This window comes from Girardinichthys multiradiatus, chromosome 14 (assembly GCF_021462225.1).
Source record: "Girardinichthys multiradiatus isolate DD_20200921_A chromosome 14, DD_fGirMul_XY1, whole genome shotgun sequence".
In the NCBI taxonomy this organism is placed as follows: domain Eukaryota; kingdom Metazoa; phylum Chordata; class Actinopteri; order Cyprinodontiformes; family Goodeidae; genus Girardinichthys; species Girardinichthys multiradiatus.
In genome coordinates, this window is record NC_061807.1 from 36,004,016 (window position 1) to 36,029,600 (window position 25,585).

Genomic DNA, 25,585 nt, shown 5'->3' on the forward strand with positions numbered 1-25,585 from the left:
TGTAACCAGGGCCTCTTCTCTTATGAATAAAAGGCAGAGAGAGCAGGGGCTGTCTCAGAGTGTGTTTGGAGGATTGTAATTGAGCAGCCTCTGAGACACTCTCACCTGCAGGTTAAAATGAACTAACTTCTCTGTGTCTTTCTTTGTGCAGAATTGTGAAAGTGTTTGGTGTTTAAACCTAACATAAATGGTCCTTCGAGCCGGAGACCAAGACGCTTGACGATCCCAGTGGGTGAGTGAGATTCCAGACAAATCTGTGGCCACAGTACTAATACCCTTTCCGGGACTGGTCCCTCCCTGACAGGCTGGGGTCTGACGGCTGACGGTACTCCCGAGGACACAGAGAACCAGTGAGTAGGTCTTTCATTTAAAAGGAATGAGTGATGAAATGCAAATGACCTAAAATAGTACAGTATAGAGAAACCCTGACAATTCTAGACACTATCAGGTGAACTAAAATAAACAGTTAAATTCCGCAGGAGGGTAGACTCCCTTAGTTGAAATAGACTAATTAAACTCTACACAGGACGGCGGAGTCCTCTGTTGAACTAAAATAGACAGTTAAATTCCGCAGGAGGGTAGACTCCCTTAGTTGAAATAGACTAATTAAACTCTACACAGGACGGCGGAGTCCTCTGTTATGTTTTTGTGAAAGTAATTACAGTAAGAGTAAAACGCGTAAAAAAGTGTGACTGAAAAACGTGTGGAAGAGTGAATGGAATCGTAATGACCATTAGGTCCTTACTTTTCATATAAACTGAAAACAGATAGTAAATGGTGAGCCTTTGTGGATGCTTGTAGGCAAGAAAATCCCACCTGAACAGGGTTGAAGTGGATTTTACCACAACTGACTTCTTGATCACCATCCTGTTTTCAAATACATAAATCCAGTATTTAGAATACACCAGGTATTAAAAAACATACTGGATCTAAATTTAGTTCAAAATGGGAAAGGGGCAAAGTAAAGAGAAACAAAAGTTACTTGATAACCTTACATGCAAAGATTGGAAAGCGGTAGAAAAAGAAAATCAAGATGCAGTAGAACCCCTATGTTATTGGATAAAAACCTATAATTATAATGGAAAGCTGTCTACAAGTGCCCTAACAGAATTACAGAATAAAATAAAAATTAAATGCAAAAATAATGAAAAACAAATGAGAAAGGAAGGTTATGCACAGACTCAAGTCTGGGTTAAAATAGCAAAACAACGTGAGGAAGGAGAAAGACTGGCAAAACAGGAAAGAGAGGAAAGGAAGCGACAAAATAAAGAGAAAAAAAAAAAAGCAAGTGAAGAAGAGCAAAAGAGAGAAAAAGAGGAAGCAAAATGGAAAGAAGCAGGACATGAGAACATAATGTTTCACAGAAGGGAAGATAATGAATATTCTGGTCCCTACTTAGCGTTGCAACAGCAGTTACTGCAGCAACAGGGAGGGGCAGTGGGGAGAAATGATATAGATGCACCCACTGCTCCACCACCACCATCACCACCTGGATATACACCACGAACACCAATTGCTACTCGAAGCACTGGTGCAGTGGGTAAATGGTCTGCAACATTGGGACATTTATTATCTCCATTACCTAGGGTTAGTCCCATGACCCTAGATGAAGGAGGGGATGTGCAAACTTTTCCCCTCATTGAACTCCCTAACCCACGAGCAGGCGCAGAAGGCCAATCAGACACAATTAGAGTTTATCGAACTTGGACCCAAGATGATGTTAAAAAGGCTGTAGAAGGAATCCCACACCCTAGAGAGGATGTGGATGAGAGTGTGAGGCAGATGGAGGATCTTAGGAAAGCCTACCATCTGAATGGAATAGAAGTCCAACAAGCATGGATGTGCAAACTTGGCCCTGACTGGTATCACGTGAAGGGAGGTTATAATCCATCAACTACATTAGGAGCACCTCTTGCAGCTGGTAGCGGAGAGTTAACAACCCAGTTAGTTCCTCTCCTGGAAAGAATAAAAGGAAAATATAAAAAGAGAGCAAACTATACTGAAATAGGGAGATGTAAACAAAAACCAGACGAACCTTTTGATGAATATAGAGTAAGAATGGCAAAAGTTTTTAAAGTTCACAGTGGACTGGAACCAAGCGAGGATGAAAATGGTGCTTATCAGCAGCAACTAAAAAATGCACTCCACTCAGGCTCAACACCCGACATACATGGCTGGGTGAACCGGCACTACATAGGAATGAGTGGGGGCTCGCTTGCAGACTACATAAATCATGCGCTGCATGCTGAAAAAGTTATAAAAAGTAAAAAGGGTAAAAAGGACACAGTCAGAGACGCAGTGTTTTACCAAGAGGAGGACAACACTGTGTACTATCAACAGTCACAGGGCAGGGGAAGAGGCAGAGGCCGAGGTAGAGGAAGAGGTAGAGGACACTTTGGAGCACAAAATCTTAGAGCATGTTGGTCCTGCGGTAAAGAAGGACATCTAGCCAGGGATTGTAGGGGAGGTCCTCCCCCACAAACTAAAAATGCATGACTAGATCGTGAGACAAACGGGACAGAATTGGATCAAAATTTAATACAAGAGAAAACCACCTCAGAAGATGAGGAAATACTAAATTTAGATGACCTATTCTATGTTGAAAAAATAAGACCTGAAATAACCCTGCTGGTACAAGGCACACCTATCACGTTTCTTTGTGATAGTGGAGCTTGCAGGACAACAATTAGAGAACAATTACCATATGTGAGACCCAGTGGGAAATGTACCACAGTTCAGGCCGCACAAGGTAAAATCAAACAAGTAAATGAAACAGAACCCTTATGGATCAGAGATCCAGAAGGAAAAACATGTCAGTTATCAGTTTTGATGTTACCAGAATGTCCAGTGAACCTATTGGGAAGAGATGGCTTAATAGCCCTCTGCCTAAGCCTAACACCAACCCCAGAGGGTTTGAGAGTGGTCAGAGGCAAACCTGAGGAAGTCTATGTAGTACAAGGGACGGGAACACCAAATTATTACTACACTTTAGACATCCCTAACAAACCGCCAACTGCAACAGGGGCATCGTTAGTGGATGAAGGCAAACAATCAATGCGGAGCCCACAAGATGTTATGTCACCAGATGAATTACATGTGACAATGTGGTATACTGCAAAGCCAGACACCAAGTACATGAGTGAACTGAACAGGATGACCCCAACAAAGATAACAGTCTCATATGTGTACTCAGATGTAGAAGCAAATGCAGCAGCTGCAGTAATATTGCCAGAAACTGTCAAACCACTGTTCAGACAACTTTCTGGGCCACACATATCCTTATGCAAAGACAAAAAGGAAGAATGGAAAAACTTAGCAAAACTAGTGGACAGAGGTGAAAGAGCAAGGGATTGGGTGGTAACCGGCATGAACACATGGTATAGCCAGTCCACTGAAATGACCAAAAAGGCATTGTTCTGGACAGTAACTGTCCAGGCTGGAGTGCACCTAGACCCAAAACAAAAATGACACATCTTTTTCACAAAAGAAGAAGAGGAACTATTTAAACAAGTTCCTGAGAGACTATGGTCACAAGGACCTACTGATGTTGGCCTGGTAAAAGGAGCACTTCCTGTTGTGATAAGACCAAAACAGAGTACAGACCCAGAGTTAAACAATATCCTCTAAAACCAGATGCAATGGTGGGAATAGAACCTGTTATTGAAGATTTAAAGAAGGCTGGAGTATTAATTGAGTGTGCTGAATCACCCTGTAACACACCAATATTCCCTGTAAAAAGGCACCCCCATCTGTGGGATGGAGGATGGTTCAAGATTTACAAGCGGTAAATAATGCAGTAATACAAAGATCTCCGTGTGTAGCAGATCCACACACGTTATTAAACTCTTTGAACCCAAAAGCAAAATACTTCACTGTGGTGGACATAAGCAATGCATTCTTTTCTGTACCACTACACAAAGACAGTCAATACTGGTTTGCTTTCACCTTTAAAGGGAAAAGATACACTTATACCAGATTACCACAAGGATATTGTGAAAGCCCCACCATCTACTCCCAAGTTCTTACATCCAGCTTGGCCACTTTTGACCCACCACAACAGAGCCAATTGCTCACGTATGTGGATGACATACTAGTTGCATCTGAAACCGAAGAAAAATGCAAAAAAGACTCCATAGCACTCCTGAAACATTTGGCTAAAGAAGGCCACAAAGTCAGCAAAAACAAATTACAGTTTTGTAAGGAAAGTGTGAAATATCTGGGCCATCAGCTCAGTTCAGGGGGAAAAACAATAATGGAAGAAAGGAAAACTGCAATTCTGCAAGCACCAAAACCATTGACAAAGAAACAAATGATGTCTTTTTTAGGACTCACTAATTACTGTAGAAGTTGGGTGCCAAATTATGCAGAGCTAACAGCACCCTTGCAAAGCCTGATGTACAAAGAGGAACTTAAAATGTCTGACTACCTAAAATGGAGTTCTGAAGCAGAAGATGCACTCTGTAAATTGAAACAAACTATGGTGGGAAGTTGTGTGTTAGCATTACCAGATTACAACAAAGACTTTGTACAAATGGTAGACTGCAAAGGAAATTTCATGACCTCCGTGTTGACACAGCTACATGGAAGTAAATATAAACCAGTAGCCTACTATTCAACCAAAATGGATGCAGTGGCGTGTGCCCTTCCACATTGCGTTAGAGCAGTGGTGGCTGCTTCCCTAGCAGTCACGTCTAGCGCAGATGTTGTACTATTCCATCCACTCACTTTGAAAGTACCCCATGCAGTTTCAGCACTGCTTTTGCAAACTAAAATGAGTTTTCTGTCACCTGCAAGACATCTTTCCTGTATGTCTATCCTGCTGTCACAACCACATCTCAAAATAGAACGGTGTACAGCACTAAACCCAGCAACATTAATCCCCACAGAGGAGGATGGAGAAACTCATGATTGTGAAACATTATCTGAGGAAATAGCAAAAAGCAGAAAAGACTTAAAAGATACTCCTTTGACAGAAGGAGAAATATTATTTGTAGACGGGTCTTCCAAAAAGGATGAGAAAGGTAAAACAAAAACCGGATATGCTGTAGTGACTCTTAATAAAGTACTAAAAGCAGAAGCACTCCCTTCACACTACTCAGCGCAAGCTGCTGAGTTAGTAGCCTTAACTGAAGCATGCAAATTAATGACAGGAAAAAGTGCAACAATATACACTGATAGCCAGTATGCATATGCAACAACGCATACTTTTGCACAACATTGGAAAAATAGGGGTATGATTACCTCCACTGGAAAACCTGTAACACATGCAGCACTATTAACAGAGCTATTGCAAGCAGTCCAACTGCCAAAAAAGCTTGCAATATGCAAATGTGCAGCACACACCACAGGAACAGACACTGTGACTAAAGGCAACGCCTTTGCTGATAAAACTGCTAAAGCAGCTGCAGAACAACAACCAAGTAGTCTTCTCCTAGTAACAATGGAACTAAAAGATGAAACATTACTGGAAATGCAACAACAATCACCCCAAAATGAAATACAAACCTGGCTAAAAAAGGGAGCTCAACTTAAAGAAGGAATATACACCTGACCAGAAAATAAACCTATCCTACCAAAAAACCTATACAAATGGGCAGCAATATCGAGTCATGGAGTTTCTCATGTCTCGAGAGGAGGAATGGTAGGATTAGTGAACAAAATATACACAACATATGGATTTAACTCTTATTCAAAAAATTTTTGTAGAACATGTTTGATCTGTGCCAAACACAATGCACAAGGGAACTTCAGACCAAAAAGGGGACAGTTCCCCAAAGCAAAATATCCTTTCCAACACATACATATGGATTTCATAGAATTAAATAAAAGTGAAGGAAAAAAGTACTGTTTAGTAATAATAGACTCTTTTTCTAAATGGATAGAGTTATTTCCTACACAAAATCCTGATGCATTGACCGTAGCAAAAGCACTATGTAAAGATATCATACCTAGATATGGAATTCCAGAAAAAATATATAGTGATAATGGAACTCATTTCGTCAATCAAATGATAGAAAAAATAGGAGAAGCCCTACAAATGGATCTTAGACATCACTGCGCTTATCACCCTCAAAGCGCTGGTCTAGTAGAACGAATGAATGGAACAATAAAAAATCGATTAAAAAAGTGCATGGAAGAAACAGGAAGACCATGGACTAAATGTTTAGACTTAGTAAAGCTCTACATAAACATCACAAGCACAGGAGGACTAACACCCTATGAAACCCTGTTTGGGAGGCCATATAGATTACCATTCTTTAAAAATAAATGGGAAACTGATGATGAAAGCACACTAGCAGATTACATGAGAAAAATGTTACAGCAAAAACAACAAACAGATGAACACGCAAGTGACCATGAGCCTTTTGTGTCTACACAGGAAAAACCATTAGTTGAACCTGGAGACTGGGTCCTGATAAAAAGCATAAAGAAGAAGCATTGGCATTCACCTAAGTGGGAAGGTCCCTATCAGGTGTTGTTGACCACTGGAACTGCAATTAAGATTGCAGAAAGAAACTCATGGATCCATCTGACACATTGTAAAAGAATAATAGAACATGACTAAAATAAGTTTCTTAATAGCAGTGTATATTCTAACCATCATAATTTGTGTTGTGGTCATAGCATTGTGGTATCTGCTGTAGCATTGTGACTTTTCAACAAACCTACAGAGAAAAGTCCGGCTACAAAGGGAATTGTAATTATAGTTTACAATTGTCTCAAACCGGTGAAGATCTCCACAACTCTGTTTAAAGGTGCTTAGGAAAGGTTCCAATCTATAAGTAAGATGTACACCCCCACACACAAGAAAATAGTGCTAGTAGCTGGAATAATCTCAGTGGTAATTGTAGGAGCTATTTTACTATGGGAACGTTTTTACGAAGAAAGAAAAGATTTGAGTAAAAGACAAATAAATGTTAATTCCTGCCCAAATGATGTAAGCATCAGAACCACAAAACTATGTGTACCAGTACAGAAAACCACTACAGTAAAAATACCCTGGGGAACGCTTGGAACAGCACGTGATGGCGCAAACAAACATGCCGCATTGTATAAGAAGTGGGAGTGGTATTTGACCTATGGAGATGTGCAATGGTGGAGTTGGAAATACTTAGTAGCAGAAACAGGACAGGACTGGTCTGATTGGTCCACAGGTCCAGCAATTAAATGGAGAAGACAATTGACCCTGATAAAAGATGGAGGAGGTCTAACCTTGACTGTGATCTCCCCCAACAACACGGGATGTACAGACTTTGTGGCGGCACCATATGTAGATTCTAGCCAAGGCCAATATTACTGGCAGATTCAAATATGCGTTAAAAACATTACTGAGCCACTTGCGGTAATACGGCATGATGCAGCCACACCTGAAAACAAAACAAACAAATGGCATATGGGGCTAAAACTATTAGTGGAGTTCAAGACAGAACCAGTAACCCCAGATGACTGGTTCAAAATATCTACAGGAATATCTAAAATAGATAACAACTGGCTTTTAATGGCAGAACAGGCTGCCCAGGCAGCAAAAACAGATTGTGTAGTATGCATGGGAGCCAGACCACTGTTACAGGTGGTCCCCTCAACGTTGACAGAAAAATGCTTAGTAGAAGTAATGAACAGCACAAGACTCTCAACAAACTGTACTATGTGGGATAAGATTTATCCTTTGACTACCGCCGAAAAACAAAAACCGATGTTTTCAAATAAGGTTGCTCCAGGAAATTTTTCCTGTATAAACCGAACAGGTGTGGGATCAAACATAAGCAGACTCAATAAAGATCAATGTCACTCCATCATAGCAGTAGGTGTCAGCTTTAAACCTAAAGCACGCAGCGACATCTGGTGGTGGTGTGGAGACGATAAACTGTATGACAGGTTGCCATACAACACAACTGGATTGTGTGCATCAGTGTCATTAATATTTCCCGTGTCTGTTATTCCACTCTCAGTAGCAGAGTTGTTGGGTACAGTAGCCAGCATATTTCCACACACCTGGAAAAATAGAGAAAAAAGATCAGGATGGAGTAAAGACGACCCTACTTATATAGATAGCATAGGAATACCAAGAGGAGTTCCTGATGAATATAAGTTAGCAGATCAAGTAGCAGCAGGTTTTGAATCCACCATATGCTGGTGGTGCACAATAAATAAAAATGTTGACAGAATAAATTACATCCATTACAATGTGCAACGACTAGGAAATAAAACTGAAGAAGGATTCTCAGCCATCCATGAACAATTGTCAGCTACCTCTTTAATGGCTTTCCAAAATAGAATTGCTGTCGATATGCTCTTAGCTGAAAAAGGTGGAGTATGTTCAATATTTGGGCATCAATGTTGTACATTTATTCCAAATAACACCGCAGCTGATGGGAGCCTCACCAAGGCCCTGGAGGGCCTTAGGTCACTTAACAGCAAAATGAAAGATCATTCTGGAGTTGACACCACAATGTGGGATGGGTTTGGAGAAATGTTTGGTAAATATAAACAATTAGTGTTGTCTATCCTTATGTCAATAGCAGTCTTTGCAGCTATTCTCACATTGTGTGGATGTTGCTGTATTCCGTGTATAAGAGCTTTGTGCACTCGCATAATAACCTCTGCTATTCAGCCAGTCAAAACAGAAATGTCAGAGATGTATGCCCTCCTGAGACCTGAGGAGACAGAAGGAGCCAGTGATGATGATGATGATGACCAGGAAGAAGAAGAGACTTCTCTGCATTTCCCTGATCTGTATCTTGACCCTGACGACAATTAGTTGTATACAGTAAACTTAAAAGACCTCCTGCTACTTTTTTAATGACATGTACAGATAAAACACACCATGATGTCTTAACTGAAAATCTGAGAAGAAAAGGTTAATGATTGATGTATCAAGTGTTTAAAACATTTATAAAGAGGAGGAAAATGTTAGGGTTAATTAATGATTATATATGTTTTAACTTTAATAGAAGTGAAGCTTGCTGTTCAGAGTGATTATATCTTATATGTACAAGAGCTGCAAGATAGAGACAGGATGTTCTAGAACATTCTGTCAGTGCAGCTGTTTCTAATCAATATGAGTGTGCATCTCTCCCTGTTTTGTGCTTGGAACATTTTGTAACCAGGGCCTCTTCTCTTATGAATAAAAGGCAGAGAGAGCAGGGGCTGTCTCAGAGTGTGTTTGGAGGATTGTAATTGAGCAGCCTCTGAGACACTCTCACCTGCAGGTTAAAATGAACTAACTTCTCTGTGTCTTTCTTTGTGCAGAATTGTGAAAGTGTTTGGTGTTTAAACCTAACAGCACCATTTTTATTCATCCCCTAATGTTTCTCACTATAGTTGGATTTTTAAATTTAATTCTTTCTGTGCATTTTCTAACAATGGCTGAACGACATCAAACCTGCAGAGGCAGAAAGGCCTGGATCTCACTGATTAGTTTTATTTAGCAACCTTCAGGATGTTGGGTCTTATTAATATGTTTAAATATGTTAATTATGTTGTATATTTTTGTCTGTTAAGTTTTAAGGTAGATGGGTGCATTAAAAATCAACTCTCTGAGATCTGATGATGCTAATAGTGGAACATGAATGAATTCAATTTGTTCTCTTTTTAATTCTTGTTTCAGTCATGTTACAGACATGCTTGGTTAGCAGTGCATACATTGTAAACTGGTGAAGACTGACACTGAAATAAATTTAGAATGATTAAAATGATGATTCTGTCTTGATGTTTGATGAAAATAAAACTCTCCAAAACAGAGTGAAAAGAAATCAGTTGCATTGCAATACTGCCATCTATTGGATATCTTAAGTACGGCAGCAGATATTCATCTTTAGAGTTGCAATGTTGTTTTATATTTGGGGTTTTCATAGATGAAACCAGCAGCATTTGAGATTCTTGGTGTTTAACAAGTTTAGCTAACCATTAATTCAACACACAAAGCATATCCATGTAATGATGGCTAAAAAATACTGTTTTATTAACAGTACAACTGTCACCAACTCAGCTCAGGGTTGGTGACCATAGAAAAACCATGGAATCCATAAAGAATCTGTAGAAAAAATAGTTAAAGTAGTACATTTCCTTCATTTGACCAGAAAAAAAGATAAATACTGTGATAAAAGCACGTTTTTTAACTCTATATAAAGCAATGTTGTAAAATGATGGGAAACAACCAGAAAATCCTTTAGCGTTTATTAGTAACAGGTAGCGCAGAGAGAGACTTAAGAGAGAAATTTGTCAGTCACATCAAATGGAACTGTGTTGTAAAACAAGCGCACCCCAAAAGAAGGGGGTACCTTATTTATACCTTTTTGCTGAATCGTGAACTCTGACCCTAACCTAATAGCTTTGAGAGAGGTTTGTGTTTTTTTCACCCAGGTCCAGGTTGGTTTGGATAGTGTTTTTTTCCCTTAATAAATGACCCTTTGAAAACATCATTTTGTTTTTACTTAGAATATATGATACAAAAATTTGTTTGATTTGAAATATTTAAAAATAGCCAAAAAAGCAAAAACAGAAGAAAACTGTAAGTAGCAAAAACTTTTTCACAGCATTGTTTATATTTCATTTAAATTTCTTGACACAAACTATTTCATACTTAATATTTATATTCATAAGGTCAGCTTGTCAAAAAGATTTGTGACATAATTTAGTTAAAAATGTTAACCTTTTAAAATGAAACATTAATATTTTAATATTATTAATATTTTTAATAACGTTAGATGTTACATGAACCAATTCAGACCTTCATCAGGTCATTGAAAGCCCATCTTGTTATAAAAATCAGCAACGGCAAAGGCTGGAACCAGCAGAAGAAATTGTGCACCAGTAATTCAAAGATACCCGTGTTTGTGGTGAAGGTGAAGCCCTCAGATTGCAGAGTTCAAGAGAAACAAAAGAAAATGTGACTGTGGCCTGCGACCGAGTTGTCAACCAGTGCCTTCCTGTTCATCTTCAGAAACAACAAACCTCTCAGCGAGACAAAATTAAGTGCTCCCCTGCTTCTTCTGATCATCGGCTTAAAGAGAAATTTAAAACCTCCATTAATGCTCATATTCTGTTGTTCTAAGGCAACATCACAGTCACTCAAACCCTTTAACCTGGTCTAATAATTCATTAGAGAACATTAAAATGGTGCTTCATGCTAAAAGATGTTTCCAGCATCTTTTTACATGTCGGTGTAACTTTTGTTTATTTTGGTGCAAAAGCTTCTTAGGAACCATTGAATATGTGATGCTTTGAATTGTGTAAAATGTGACATTAATCATTTGAAAATGTTCAATGTGTTCATTTGCTGATTTCCCTTTTCACCGAGCTGAAAAAGATTGTCTTTCGTTGTATACTGTCTAATAAAGCTAATATTCATGCATCAACTCTGAGTGTGTTTTGTTATTATCCAATCACAGCTCAGTTTTTAAATATCTCAGTAGCTCTGAGAGGTCTTTGTTTCCTTCAGTCTTCCATCCTAACATCTCTGTAGCAGCAGCTTTCAGGCTGAAGTTATACAAGACATGGTCAGAATCAGAGCACTTAGGGTTAGATGCAAAAAATACACAGTTTTTGTTACATGTTATATACTTTATTTTTCATGACTCAGAGTTTCCCTTTCAGTGTCTTGCAACATCACCATCACCCCTTGAACTTTTTTTTTTTTAGCATTTTTGTCAACCACAAACTTCAGTATATTTTACTAGGCTTTTATGTGAAAGACCAAAACAGTCTTTTATAATTATGAAATAGAAAGTAAAATGATACATGATTTTTTATGATGTTTTACAGTGTGGTGAGCATTTATATTTAGTCCCCCTGAATCAATGTTTCACACAACCACCGTTTGCTGCTATTATAGCTGCTCGTCTGCACATCTGTATACTGTATAACCCTACCTGGTTAATGAGAAAATGGGTCAAAACGCAGGAGTTAAACGATCATGGGCCAATTAAGACTAGGATGTAAGTCATGAACGAATGAACATGCTTTAACATATAAACCAAAAGGAAAATTACAGCAGAACGTTTTCTTTTCTTCTAGTCAGTTTCCAGGTCAGTCAAGGTCAGAGGTTCTTTGTGCATTCAGTTCAGTCTCAGTATATACAGGTCCTTCTCAAAATATTAGCATATTGTGATAAAGTTCATTATTTTCCATAATGTCATGATGAATATTTAACATTCATATATTTTAGATTCATTGCACACTAACTGAAATATTTCAGGTCTTTTATTGTCTTAATATGGATGATTTTGGCATACAGCTCATGAAAACCCAAAATTCCTATCTCACAAAATTAGCATATTTCATCCAACCAATAAAAGAAAAGTGTTTTTAATACAAAAAGCGTCAACCTTCAAATAATCATGTACAGTTATGCACTCAATACCTGGTCGGGAATCCTTTGGCAGAAATGACTGCTTCAGTGCGGCGTGGCATGGAGGCAATCAGCCTGTGGCACTGCTGAGGTCTTATGGAGGCCCAGGATGCTTCGATAGCGGCCTTTAGCTCATCCAGAGTGTTGGGTCTTGAGTCTCTCAACGTTCTCTTCACAATATCCCACAGATTCTCTATGGGGTTCAGGTCAGGAGAGTTGGCAGGCCAATTGAGCACAGTGATACCATGGTCAGTAAACCATTTACCAGTGGTTTTGGCACTGTGAGCAGGTGCCAGGTCGTGCTGAAAAATGAAATCTTCATCTCCATAAAGCTTTTCAGCAGATGGAAGCATGAAGTGCTCCAAAATCTCCTGATAGCTAGCTGCATTGACCCTGCCCTTGATAAAACACAGTGGACCAACACCAGCAGCTGACACAGCACCCCAAACCATCACTGACTGTGGGTACTTGACACTGGACTTCTGGCATTTTGGCATTTCCTTCTCTCCAGTCTTCCTCCAGACTCTGGCACCTTGATTTCCGAATGACATGCAGAATTTGCTTTCATCCGAAAAAAGTACTTTGGACCACTGAGCAACAGTCCAGTGCTGCTTCTCTGTAGCCCAGGTCAGGCGCTTCTGCCGCTGTTTCTGGTTCAAAAGTGGCTTGACCTGGGGAATGTGGCACCTGTAGCCCATTTCCTGCACACGCCTGTGCACGGTGGCTCTGGATGTTTCTACTCCAGACTCAGTCCACTGCTTCCACAGGTCCCCCAAGGTCTGGAATCGGCCCTTCTCCACAATCTTCCTCAGGGTCCGGTCACCTCTTCTCGTTGTGCAGCATTTTCTGCCACACTTTTTCCTTCCCAAAGACTTCCCACTGAGGTGCCTTGATACAGCACTCTGGGAACAGCCTATTTGTACAGAAATTTCTTTCTGTGTCTTACCCTCTTGCTTGAGGGTGTCAATAGTGGCCTTCTGGACAGCAGTCAGGTAGGCAGTCTTACCCATGATTGGAGTTTTGAGTGATGAACCAGGCTGGGAGTTTTAAAGGCCTCAGGAATCTTTTGCAGGTGTTTAGAGTTAACTCGTTGATTCAGATGATTAGGTTCATAGCTCGTTTAGAGACCCTTTTAATGATATGCTAATTTTGTGAGATAGGAATTTTGGGTTTTCATGAGCTGTATGCCAAAATCATCCGTATTAAGACAATAAAAGACCTTAAATATTTCAGTTAGTGTGCAATGAATCTAAAATATATGAATGTTAAATTTTCATCATGACATTATGGAAAATAATGAACTTTATCACAATATGCTAATGTTTTGAGAAGGACCTGTATGCCAGCTGACAGCCTTGCATAGATGGACAAGATAACCTGAGATGCCCTGAGATGGAAAATAGTTAATTAGTTAATAATGTATCTTTCAAGACATGATTAATTGACACTGTATTCTATTAAGTTCTCCATTCCCCACCAATCTGTTCCATACTTTGAATTTTTTAGCATTCTTGTTTAGATCAGTTTCTAGATGATCTTCCTGCTGTAGAAAGCAAATAATGACACAAATCCCCAAAATAACTAAGTTATTAAATTGTTACATTATTACATGAAACATATTAAATTGTGTTCAATTTCATTCAAACCACCTGGCCACCCCAACTAGAGCTGTCAGTTTGTCTATAACAGTTTGCAGTGTTGCCATAGTAGCGCTTCTGTCACCAGGTTTAGCACCTTTTCTCACCCCCTAAACGACTTTTTTCCCCAGATATTTTTTCTGCCCTTGTGATCTTTATTAACAGAAACCAGACAGGAACTGGACAAAGAGACGTGAGAATACATGCAGCAAAGATCTGAAGGCCAGGAGTCTAACCCAGGATGGCTGCGTCGAGGACTGTAGCTCGAGTCACCCACTCTATCGATGCACCACGCCACAAAGAACCCTAGTCAACTTTTATTTACTAAAAAAAAAAAGCATCTAGCACCTAATATAACCCGTTTTCAGTAAACTGAATCCTCCTGATGCCTGTCCCCACTGCTTTCACTGCTATATCACAGATTTAAAACAGAAAAATATCTTGTTGATATGTTGTGCTTGGCTGAGCTACCAACTCGGCGATCCTCCCATTCTACGAGTGGTGCTAGGCTACCGATTATTTGTTGCAAAGAGGGAAATTGTGGGTCGGGTTCTTTTTCCCCATAGGGCTAACACACCAATTAAGTTGAAATATTACAATAGCAGTTGCATTGTTACATATTAGGTGGGTAGCTAACAATAACAGAAGAGTCAGAGACAAAGAATCATGATTCCCGAGTCAGTAAAGTGACTCAGTAGAACCGTTCTATCAGGACTCACATCACTGGTAAACAGCAAAAACATTAGTTTCTGTTGCCAACAGAGGAAGAAGACCCAGGTAAAGGTTTGTGCAACAACATGAAAATCAGATTACAGAATAAAAATTAACTGGATGATTTCTATGGTGACAAACACGGTTATTACACATGACATTGTTTATGGTAGTCCATATATTGAAGCCTAGAAAATATAACCATTTAAAATACTGTTTCTTATACTGAAATGTGTCATTATTTAGGGTTCTGATAAAAGATATCAGTATGAAACCATGCATCTCTTACTCCTGTTAATATATTTAACCAGATATGTTGCAGTGTGGTGAATTTAATTTAAACTAAAATTGGTGGTGCCTTTGATATCTGCCCTGATGGAGTTTCCTGTATTTCTGAGATGAGGCCTTTAACTTGATACATGATTTGATGAGGAAAAAGCTCTAGAAATGATCGAGTTTGTGGCTCTGAAAAGAACCGTTGTGTGTTTTTGTTTGACCTCCGTCTCTAAGCTCTCTCTCCACGGATACGGCGGGCCAGCTGGATGTCTTTGGGCATGATGGTGACCCTCTTGGCGTGGATGGCGCACAGGTTAGTGTCCTCGAACAGACCCACCAGGTAAGCCTCGCTGGCCTCCTGCAGAGCCATGACGGCGGAGCTCTGGAAGCGCAGGTCGGTCTTGAAGTCCTGAGCGATCTCCCGGACCAGCCGCTGGAAGGGCAGCTTACGGATCAGCAGCTCCGTGGACTTCTGGTAGCGACGGATCTCTCTCAGAGCCACGGTACCGGGCCTGTAGCGATGAGGCTTCTTGACGCCGCCGGTAGCTGGAGCGCTCTTACGCGCAGCCTTGGTGGCCAGCTGCTTCCTGGGAGCTTTGCCTCCGGTAGATTTACGGGCGGTCTGCTTGGTTCTGGCCATGGCTCTGCTTCTCGGATCAGGAGAAATTTGTTCCGAACAGACGAGGCTCCGCTGCTCTTAAACTGTGACTTTGAGCGGAAAACGGTGACGCTGCTGCGGAGCTCTGGATCCTGATTGGTTCGCGGCTCCTCCTGAAGGTCAGCGCCGCCCAGAGGAGTCAACTCCCCCCTGAATGTGCGCTGCTTATTGGAGGAAGCTGTACTGAAAAAGTCCGCCTCTGTCCCGCTCTGCTGGAAGCTTTTCTGGTTGGTTGTTGACAGCTGCAGCTCCAACGCCGCCCCTCCTGCTCTCCGCGGACATAAAAAGCCGTTTTCAGCAGCTGCTCGTCACTGTTTTCTCGAGTTTTCACTCCAACAAACAACCGATAACAATGAGTGGCCGCGGAAAGACCGGAGGTAAAGCCAGAGCGAAGGCCAAGACCCGCTCCTCCAGAGCCGGACTCCAGTTCCCAGTGGGCCGTGTTCACAGGCTGCTGCGCAAAGGTAACTACGGAGAGCGAGTCGGTGCCGGAGCCCCCGTCTACCTGGCCGCTGTGCTCGAGTATCTGACCGCTGAGATCCTGGAGCTGGCTGGAAACGCCGCCCGCGACAACAAGAAGACCCGCATCATTCCCCGCCACCTGCAGCTGGCTGTCCGCAACGACGAGGAGCTCAACAAGCTGCTGGGCGGAGTCACCATCGCTCAGGGCGGCGTGTTGCCCAACATCCAGGCGGTGCTGCTGCCCAAGAAGACCGAGAAGGCCGCAAAGGCCAAGTAGAGCTGCCTGCTTCAACCAAACACACAACGGCTCTTTTAAGAGCCACCCACTCTTCTTTAAGAGCTCTGACTGCTTTAATGTCAAACTGCAGCTTAATTTCAGGTCCGTTTGATTTCGGTTGGATTTAAGATACTTATGATCATAAAAGATGGTTGTACTACAGATGTAAGCAGAATTTAAAAAGATCCTGCTGAACTCAACTCTTCATTAATCTTCCCAGACTGACTGCTGTGCTTCACCTCAGCTAACATTAAATTAAATGGACCCTATTGATCAGGCATTATTTCAATAGTTCTATAATAAATCTAAGTTTGCTATTTGATTCTTATGGTCCTCTATTGTAGTAGATCTTAACATGTAAGAAAGTTAATCACTTTAAATGTCACTTTTGACAGCAGCGCTAAGAAGTCAGAGCAGAAAACTTTAGGTACACGTATGATGATCTGCATACAATAAACTTTTAAAGTATCGCTTATTTAAAATCTCATTTTGCAGAGCAACAAGATGTACTGACTGAGAGAGAAGTAGAGGAAAAAAAGGGATAGCAGAAGTCATGAAAAGTCAATCATTTTGCCCAACCACCCCCTCTAAGGATTTGGATTTTGGCTTCTTAAACTCAAATTGTCATTTGTTTTATGAAATTCCACTCTCCCATTTTAAATAAATGACTAAAAAAAAAAAATAAATGAAGTGAAAATTTTTGATTTGTCATTCATATCCATCCAGGACTTATACAGGTTCTAGGGTCAGAAAAAGAGCTGCTAAAATCTCTGCAGACCCCACACACCCTGCACATAAACAGAGTTTTACCTTCAGGCCGCCGCTACAGAGCGATGTTTACTAAAACCAGTCGCCATAGAGACAGTTTCTTCCCCCAGGCTGTTTCTCTGATGAACATTTAATAAAGTACCCAAGTCACAATTCCACCTTGTATATGTATATTGTATATATGTATTTAAGGACATAAAGATATATGCAGAATATATTTTATAACAAAAAAAGGAAACCCAGAGTAACACCCAGTGTACCGGAGTCAAATTCCTTGTTTGTTGTATGTACGAACCTGGCAATAAAACTGATTCTGATATTTTCTTTGGGAGTGTGCTTGGTGTACTGAGTGTTTTTGGACATTGTGCTTGGTGTAATAAAGTGTGTGTTACTTCAGGTGTTTTTATTCAAGAAAAGTAATTTCTGCACAGTAGAAGACCTCAAACGGTTTCTTTTTTTGAGACAATTTCTCCAGCTTTGGAAAATACTCTTTCACAGCGAACAGAGGAGGCTGGTGTGACAAGGAACTGTTTGGCTGGGTGGTTTAGGTTTGGATAAAGAAAGGCTGGGAGTCCTTCACTATGAAGTCCACAAGAGCTTCATCAAGCTCCTAAAAAAAAGAAAGAAAGAAAATAATAAAGACAAGTAACTTCATTTTAACTTACAAATATTTAACTGTCATTCTTTCTAATTCTGCATGTATATCTATGTTATGATGACCTTGATTGGTGGCACGAGGATGAGTGTTCTGGTGTTTGGCTCTATAATGCCTCAGCATTGATGACGTATTATTATTATTATTATTATTATATGTCAGCAGCTGCGGGCAAAGCAAACACTGCACCTGTAAAACCAAGATTACCACACCTCTTACATAACATGATACCATGACTATAACACTACTGCATAGTATAGGCTATAGGCTTTCTAATAAACACTTTAAATGTACTTTACCTTATTAGGTGGCACCAAATTGAAATATTCCCACACTTGGGAACAGTTCCTAGATGGTTGCTCCATGACAGAATAATCCACCAAAACTCAGAATATCCAAAAACGAGAGCCTGTTCGTAACGTATAATACGTGTAGAACAGGGATGTGAACCGGGGCTTGAGCCATCTTAAATACACTGAATCACGGCAAATGTTTCAATGTCTCAACCAGTCAACTCAAAGCAGTCAGCTGACTCGGTCTGAACGAACCAGTGAAGTGGTTCACAAGTCATCGGGGGCGTCACATGAAGGAAGCTCCAGCTCACTGCTTCACCATAACTACCCTGTCGAGTTTGAAGCGTGCTTTGAAGCTTCGGTGTTAGAGGTAACATCACTACTGTCCAGCATGTCTTGCGTTTCCAAAGCAAACGAGGCATGAAAGATGTCCATCAAAGTAACGGCACTAGAGAAGCACAGAAGCCCTTTTCCTGAAAGGCAGCAAATCAGACATGTGTACTCTGAGGAACAAATGTCAGTTCAGTGAGACCGGGTCAGAAAGAGAAGGCAGGTCATGGAACGGGTTATTGATATTGTTAAAGTTATTAGTAAATATGAGCTTAGCTACAGAGGACACCGTCACGAAGCTGCAAATAACTTAGAAAACATGCCTGTCAATTTTATTGAGCATGAAAACATGAAATGTTTGATGTTAAAAATGTGTTTAATATTACAGAGAAGGAACCACTCGTCTACCTCTCATGTGTTGTATGATCCTATGGTTGAATGTCATATTCCTAATGAGGTTAAAAGGGCTGATAGCAGAACGCAGTGAACATAAATTCAGTTTAGGTGATTGGAGAACACATTACTGCAATATCAGCAACATTTTATTTTGTAGGTATTCAGCGGATGATGTTTGGAGATGGAATGCATTCATAGTTAAATGGGTGCTGGTGGCCTGGGATGTAATCAGATTCCCGGCCTGGATCGTTGTCCCGGTTCACCCCTGCAGTCAATCATTACTGGGTCTAGTGGGATGGTTCTGGTGGTGATATTGTAACAGAGCTACAGAACCACTGAGGGACAAATTGACACAGTGAAATATTGTCTCTTGTTCTGTTCAATTCGTACCTGGATGATTGATAAGCTGAATGATAAGACTGGTTGTATGGTGGATAACCTTGTTGATCACTTGATGTACACCGATTGGTCATCAACATACATTGACGGTTTGGAGCAACTAATGTTTGTTATTTAGAGCAACTAAAATGTGCTTAAATCCAGTGTTGTTGGGATTGCTAGAACTCAACTAAGGGGATTAGTACGATTTTTTGAAAACGTCCTAAGTTATTGAATCAACCATGAGGGCCTTCAAACGACTAATTTTAACGTTTAGACCAAAGCTCCCTTCATCCACCAGATGTCGCTGGAGAGGCTGATTGAATAATAAAGATTAATTTAATATATTCCTCAAAGCCTGGTTCATCCTGTTAATGAGCATCTGGAGTTACTAAATGAATGTTGCCCTTCAGATGTAGTGGGTGGCTCTTAAAAGAGCCGTTGTGGTTGTTGGTTAAACAGCAGCATTGTTTACTTGGAGCTGGTGTACTTGGTGACGGCCTTGGTTCCCTCAGACACGGCGTGCTTGGCCAGCTCACCGGGCAGCAGGAGGCGCACAGCGGTCTGAATCTCCCTGGAGGTGATGGTGGAGCGCTTGTTGTAGTGAGCCAGACGAGAAGACTCGGAGGCGATGCGCTCAAAGATGTCGTTGACGAACGAGTTCATGATGCTCATGGCCTTGGAGGAGATACCGGTGTCAGGGTGGACCTGCTTCAGCACCTTGTACACGTAGATGGCGTAGCTCTCCTTCCTGGTCCTCCTCTTCTTCTTGCCTCCTTTGCCGGTGGTGGTCTTAGTCACGGCTTTCTTGGAGCCCTTCTTAGGGGCAGACTTGGCGGGTTCAGGCATATTTCCTTACTGGGTTTTACAGCAACGAATGACTTGTTTGACGATCAGGCTGCTGATATACAGCAAGCATGCAAATAGATCTGTGGCGTCGCAAGGCTGTGATTGGCTGAGTAGGAAGTACCAAGTTTGAAAAGAAATCACGTGCTTTTTAAATGTTGCGCGCAGTGAAGCAACAAAAGCTAAACATTATTTCACGTCCTTTGAAGCGCCATTATTAAGTGATAACAGCATGTAGCTGTTCTGCAGGAAAATCCAGGAAAACAAAACTACAACCACCATTCATTCCTGTTCAACCTTGTGGCGCAGCAGGGGTTAAGGAGTCTGATACAGACCAAATCACATAACCTTATAAAGGAGTGTTTAAGTACATGGGAAATAGAAGGCTGACTGCATAATAGTTGAGCTACTATCTAGTTCTTAACAAGACTTCACACTACAAGAGCAAGGCCAAGGAAACAGAATAAAGCAGCACCTAAAGACGCCTTTTTCTACAGAAACGGTCATATCCAATAAATCAGATCATTCCAGTAACTGAATTCTCCAAATAAACACATTAATGACACACAGACTGATGCTTGCATGCTTTATTTCTTTTAAGATCATTGTCAGTAAATACGACATTTCAGATTAGAATAATCTATCAAACCAACGACACATGAGATTAGGTTCAATAATGGGATTATTTTCCAGTGCATGTTGTAGTTTTTGTAAATATAATTTGACATTTGCAACAGTACATTTTTCTGAGGCAGTACTGGAGAAGTCCAGCAGTAAGAATTGGATCATTTTGCTTTTATCAAGCGTTTGACTCCCTATAATTAAGGAGAATCAGCTCATGAGAACATGTGGGCGGCCCTGAAAAGGGCCTTTTTGTGTTTGTTTAAACGGTCCAATTTAACCTCCGAAGCCGTACAGGGTGCGGCCCTGCCTCTTCAGAGCGTAAACTACATCCATGGCGGTGACGGTCTTCCTCTTGGCGTGCTCGGTGTAGGTGACTGCGTCACGGATCACGTTCTCCAGGAACACCTTCAACACACCGCGGGTCTCCTCGTAGATGAGACCGGAGATGCGCTTGACTCCCCCGCGGCGAGCCAGACGGCGGATAGCGGGCTTGGTGATTCCCTGGATGTTATCACGGAGAACTTTACGGTGACGCTAGGCGCCTCCTTTCCCGAGTCCTTTGCCTCCCTTTCCTCTGCCACTCATCTTGCTATCGTATCTGATAAACTCAAAGTGATAATACGGAGAGCTCAGCAGACACCGTATTCATCCCTGAGCTGCGGACGTGAAAGAGAACAGCGGAAGAACTCAGGCAGCTCCTTCCACGTGATCTAAACCGCTCTTTTTCATTAATGGATCACTGACCTAGTTTTCATCACATCAATATTTCAGAAGTATCTACAAACTACATCTAAGTTCAGTTATCTTTACCAAATTTTATATTCTCACTATTAGAACATATCTTAAATCCACACATTTTTTAGGAAAACGGCCGCCACATCCCCTTCCTAAAAGACCTTTATTTATTTATTTATTACACAGAATATGTGATTAGTAACATTGTCACTCATAATCTTAAAACTGTCTGGATTTACACGTTAACTGTATTTCAGGAGAAATGTCAGCTGTTAGCTTTCCCTCTTTCTGTGTGCTTTCATTTGATTTTAGCTGTTTAGCTAAGGAGAACAGTCTTCAGTATACCAAATAATCATAATATGTATGTCTTTTAAACACAATACATTCTACAAATTAATTCTTAATAAAAATGAAAGTACTGAATTGGAATTGAAATTGCTATTTAAGATACTGTAAATTTCAAAAACCTGATTGGACTGTATGGAGCAGGACAGACATTACTAGAATTGTTGTCTATTATTATTTAGATCATTTTTGCCATCAGTGATGGATACGCGCCGTAATGGAAGGACGTGCTCTGCAGAGAGTAGGTGGTGGCTCTGAAAAGAGCCTTTTTTGCTGCTGCAGCAGCTGTTTACTTCTTGGCCTTCTTTGCTGCGGGCTTCTTGGCTGCAGGTTTCTTCACTGGAGTTTTCTTGGCTGCGGGCTTCTTGGCGGCCTTTGGCTTCTTAGCGGCGGGCTTCTTGGGACTCTTGCTGGGCTTTTTCACCGCCTTCTTGGCCGGAGCCTTCTTCGGGGTCTTCTTGGCTGCTGGCTTCTTAGCGGCGGGTTTCTTGGCCGCGGTGGTCTTCTTGGCAGCGGGCTTCTTCGCTTTAACGGGAGCCTTCTTCTTCACCACCTTCTTGGCTGGTTTAGCGGCTTTAGGCTCCTTGGCGAGCTTGAAGGAGCCGGAAGCCCCTGTCCCTTTAGTCTGGCTCAGCGTCCCTTTAGTGACTAGCGTGGTGATGGCGGTGTTGATGCGCTTGTTCGCCTTGCTCACATCCACTCCTTTCCCGGCCAGCACCTTCTTAAGAGCCGCCAGGGACACCCCCTTGCGCTCCTTGGACTCGGCCACAGCGGCCACGAGGAGTTTCGGGAGGCTGGGCCCGTCCTTCTTGGCCCGGGGAGCGGACTTCTTCTTTGGGGCTTTGGCCGGAGCCTTAACCGGTGCAGCTGCTGGAGCTTCTTCTGCCATGTTTCTCGGACTGTGTTGTTTCTCTGAACGTGAGGAGCTCAGAGCGGGAGGCGGGACTTATAACACACATGAGAACCGTGAAGAAACAACCCAGCCTGTTCCTCCGCTGCCGCTTAGAAAAGCTGCGAAACTTTGTGTTTTCTCCGCCGCATTTCAGACTGTAAATCTTTATAAAGCGGGCCTTTTCAAATATATGTTTTATTGGAAAAGACAGAATTATCTCCCCGTTACAGTCTGAGCGCATGTTTGACCTGCAGGATGGCTTCTTTTCTTTTCAGGAGCATCCAAACCTGTCAGATTCTTTCTCGCAATGTGCCGTTTGGAAGGAGTTTTTCTTAAATTTCGCCTCCGAAAAGATCAAAATCTGTCTTGTAACAAATGTAATGGTTGTTTTTCTGTTAGTTGAGATGTCCGAGGAAGGAATCATAGATAATTGGTTGCGATAAAGCGATTTATTGAGGTATAAGGGCGACGCTTTCAGCGGATGTAAACACACTGACTGTATGTATCGCTGCTTGAGGCGGGTGTCTGTTCCAGAATACCCAGGGAAATAAACCCTCTCTCCAATAACTGCAGCAGGACTGAAAACATGCTGGAAAAATTTGTTTTAAAGATCATAACGTATGTTTTATTATTTATTATTTATGCAAAGTTGAGTGATTAAAACCTGACAATGAACAAAGATGAAGTTGTTCTATTTTAAAACTGAACCAATTGAAACTTCTTTAAAGTTAATTTGCCCATTTTTTTCATAGAAATGTGGATCACACACAATAATCAAACTTACAGCAAACTCTTACATAAATGATAAAACTTTGACAAATGGAGTAAATTTTAAACAATTGTACCTTGTTGTTACGATTATTTTGTGTATCTGGGTTGTCCTTCTGTGACTCAGTCATTAACAAATAGTAATTTTTGGTTTGTTCGTAGCATTTACAAACCTAAATTATTCAATACAGAGGGACTGGAGTCTCCACCCCGAGCTGATTGTTCAGATCTGGAGCAGATTTGGGAAAGCAGCAGTGGATCTTTTCGCCACACGGGAGAACGCACAATGCCAGTTGTGGTTCTCACTGAGCCCACGGGAGGATCCACGGTTAGGAGTGGATGTCTTTGCTCACAGCCCGTGGCCGAAAACGCTCCTTTATGCCTTTCCACCAGTTCCGCTGATCCCGCGGCTCCTGGTTCGAGTCCGAGAGGAACAGCTCTCAGTGATTCTTGTAGCCCCCGAGCGCAAAGGCACGCCATGGTTCCTGAACCTGCAGCAGCCGGGGTCAGGTCGTCCGTGGCAGCTGCCGTGGCGAGAGGATGCACTTCTCCAGGCGAGAGGGGCGATCAGGAGCGTCCCAGAGTTAGGTCAACGTCTCTGGGTCTGGCCGCTGAACGGGAGCACTTAGAAAGGCTGGGTCTCCTGCACGACGTGGTGCGCACGAGCCGCCTCTACCACAGCGTCATACGCATCAAAGTGGGCAGCTTTTCAGCGCTGGTGCGCAGAGAAAGGCGTGGAGCCTTTTTCATGTCCATTAGGCTGCGTGCTGTCATTCCTCCAGCAGCTGATGAACAGAAATTTAGCTTTCAGCACCATTAAAACTTATGCTGCAGCTATTTCCTCCTGTCATGAGGGTTTTGGTGACAGAACGGTTTTTAACTACCTGCTGATGAAGCGTTTTCTGCGGGGTGTACGTAGACACAGACCGTGTCACGCCCTCTAGTCCCTCAGTGGGATTTAGTGCTCGTCCTGCGCGCACTGGTTAAAGCCCCATTTGAGCCCTTAGATCAGGCTCCACTAAAATTTCTGTCTTTTAAAACAGCCCTGCTGTTAGCTCTAACATCTGCGAAGAGAATGAGTGATTTATCTGCACTCTCTGTTGCTCCTTCATGTCTCAGAATACGAGCTGACGGCAGCTCAGCTGTGCTGCGTCCTAACCCTGCTTTTACACCTAAAAGTTCGTTCAGATCGAGAGTGATAACTCTGGATGGTTTTTATCACTGTTTCATCACTATTCCCATACCTTCATTTTTCTGTATGTTGGTGTTTGGCTCTAACTAAATGTAATACTTTGTAGCTGGCTGATGATGCAAGCAGAATTTAGTCATGATTAGTTTTGGCATTATTTGAAAAATGCAAGAGCTTCACCTAGTTCAGCAAAACCGACTCTGACCACATCCTTGATTTCCTCGTTGTGTGAATTCTCTTTATTATTATGTATTTCTAACACTTTTTTTTTGGCACCTATCTCCTCCTTCATACTTTGTGCTATTTCAGCCATTCAACTTTTAAAATGTTCAGCTCATTTAGGACATTACGGCTATGGCTTTTGGTATTAATACTTTTTATACTTTTTAAAATATTCAGCTTTTTGTGCCGATTTTTGGCCAATTGAAATTAATAGAAAATCTTAAAAATTCCGCAAAATTCTGCTAAAACTTTGTGCTCTTTAACAGGTTACTTCTTCTGCATACTGTGGAGATATATTATGTGTGTGCATTAATTATTATTATGTTCATAAACATTGTGGGAAATTAAATGTATAACCTGTGTTAGTATAAGACATTGTGGCCTGCAGAATTGTTGTTGCACAAACTTGGCCTTGAGTGTGATGAAGCAGAAAATACTGAAGAACTGCATGTGTGGGAAAATTAGTGATAATGCAACTACAGAGTTACTCCCTGCTTATATCAGTAGATACGGAATGCAGCTGTGAGAGCGGAACATGTCCTAATATGGTAGGCAGGAAAATGTGTGTAACGTGGCTACATGTGTGAAAAAACTGAACAGGGCGCTGCCTATTTTCATGTGTGTTTCAATAAAAGCAATGGTCCCAGTGAGAAGCTCCGAAGTCGTCTCGGTGTGTGTTGTGTTACCACATGCGAGAGCTTCCCCTGGCCAGGTATTTGAATAACATACAGCTGTCTCCGTGTGATTTATTATAATGTCTTGTGAATTCTTTCA

General features: G+C 41.5%; 4 protein-coding genes and 1 pseudogene across 4 annotated transcripts; 1 reads left to right on the forward strand and 4 right to left on the reverse strand.

Moving 5' to 3' along the window:
* Window positions 1–13,664: 13,664 nt before the first annotated feature.
* On the reverse strand, window positions 13,665–15,625 carry LOC124881095 (histone H3). The gene has a single exon (XM_047386595.1). It carries the CDS (start codon window positions 15,611–15,613, stop codon window positions 15,203–15,205), a length of 411 nt encoding a protein of 136 aa, XP_047242551.1. The 5' UTR covers window positions 15,614–15,625; the 3' UTR covers window positions 13,665–15,202.
* Window positions 15,626–15,681: 56 nt separating this feature from the next.
* Window positions 15,682–16,408, forward strand: LOC124880479 (histone H2A-like). The gene has a single exon (XM_047385619.1). The coding sequence runs from the start codon at window positions 15,984–15,986 to the stop codon at window positions 16,368–16,370; it is 387 nt and encodes a 128-aa protein (XP_047241575.1). The 5' UTR covers window positions 15,682–15,983; the 3' UTR covers window positions 16,371–16,408.
* A 1,168-nt stretch (window positions 16,409–17,576) lies between these two features.
* On the reverse strand, window positions 17,577–20,319 carry LOC124880478 (histone H2B-like). The gene is made up of 2 exons (XM_047385618.1): window positions 19,666–20,319; window positions 17,577–17,748 (listed from the first exon to the last, which is right to left on the reverse strand). The coding sequence occupies exons 1-2, from the start codon at window positions 20,037–20,039 to the stop codon at window positions 17,718–17,720; spliced, it is 405 nt and encodes a 134-aa protein (XP_047241574.1). The 5' UTR covers window positions 20,040–20,319; the 3' UTR covers window positions 17,577–17,717.
* Window positions 20,320–20,608: 289 nt separating this feature from the next.
* LOC124880483 lies at window positions 20,609–21,245 on the reverse strand (annotated as a pseudogene).
* On the reverse strand, window positions 20,609–22,766 carry LOC124880477 (histone H1-like). Its single transcript, XM_047385617.1, has one exon. The coding sequence runs from the start codon at window positions 22,627–22,629 to the stop codon at window positions 22,030–22,032; it is 600 nt and encodes a 199-aa protein (XP_047241573.1). The 5' UTR covers window positions 22,630–22,766; the 3' UTR covers window positions 20,609–22,029.
* Between the last annotated feature and the right edge of the window lie 2,819 nt (window positions 22,767–25,585).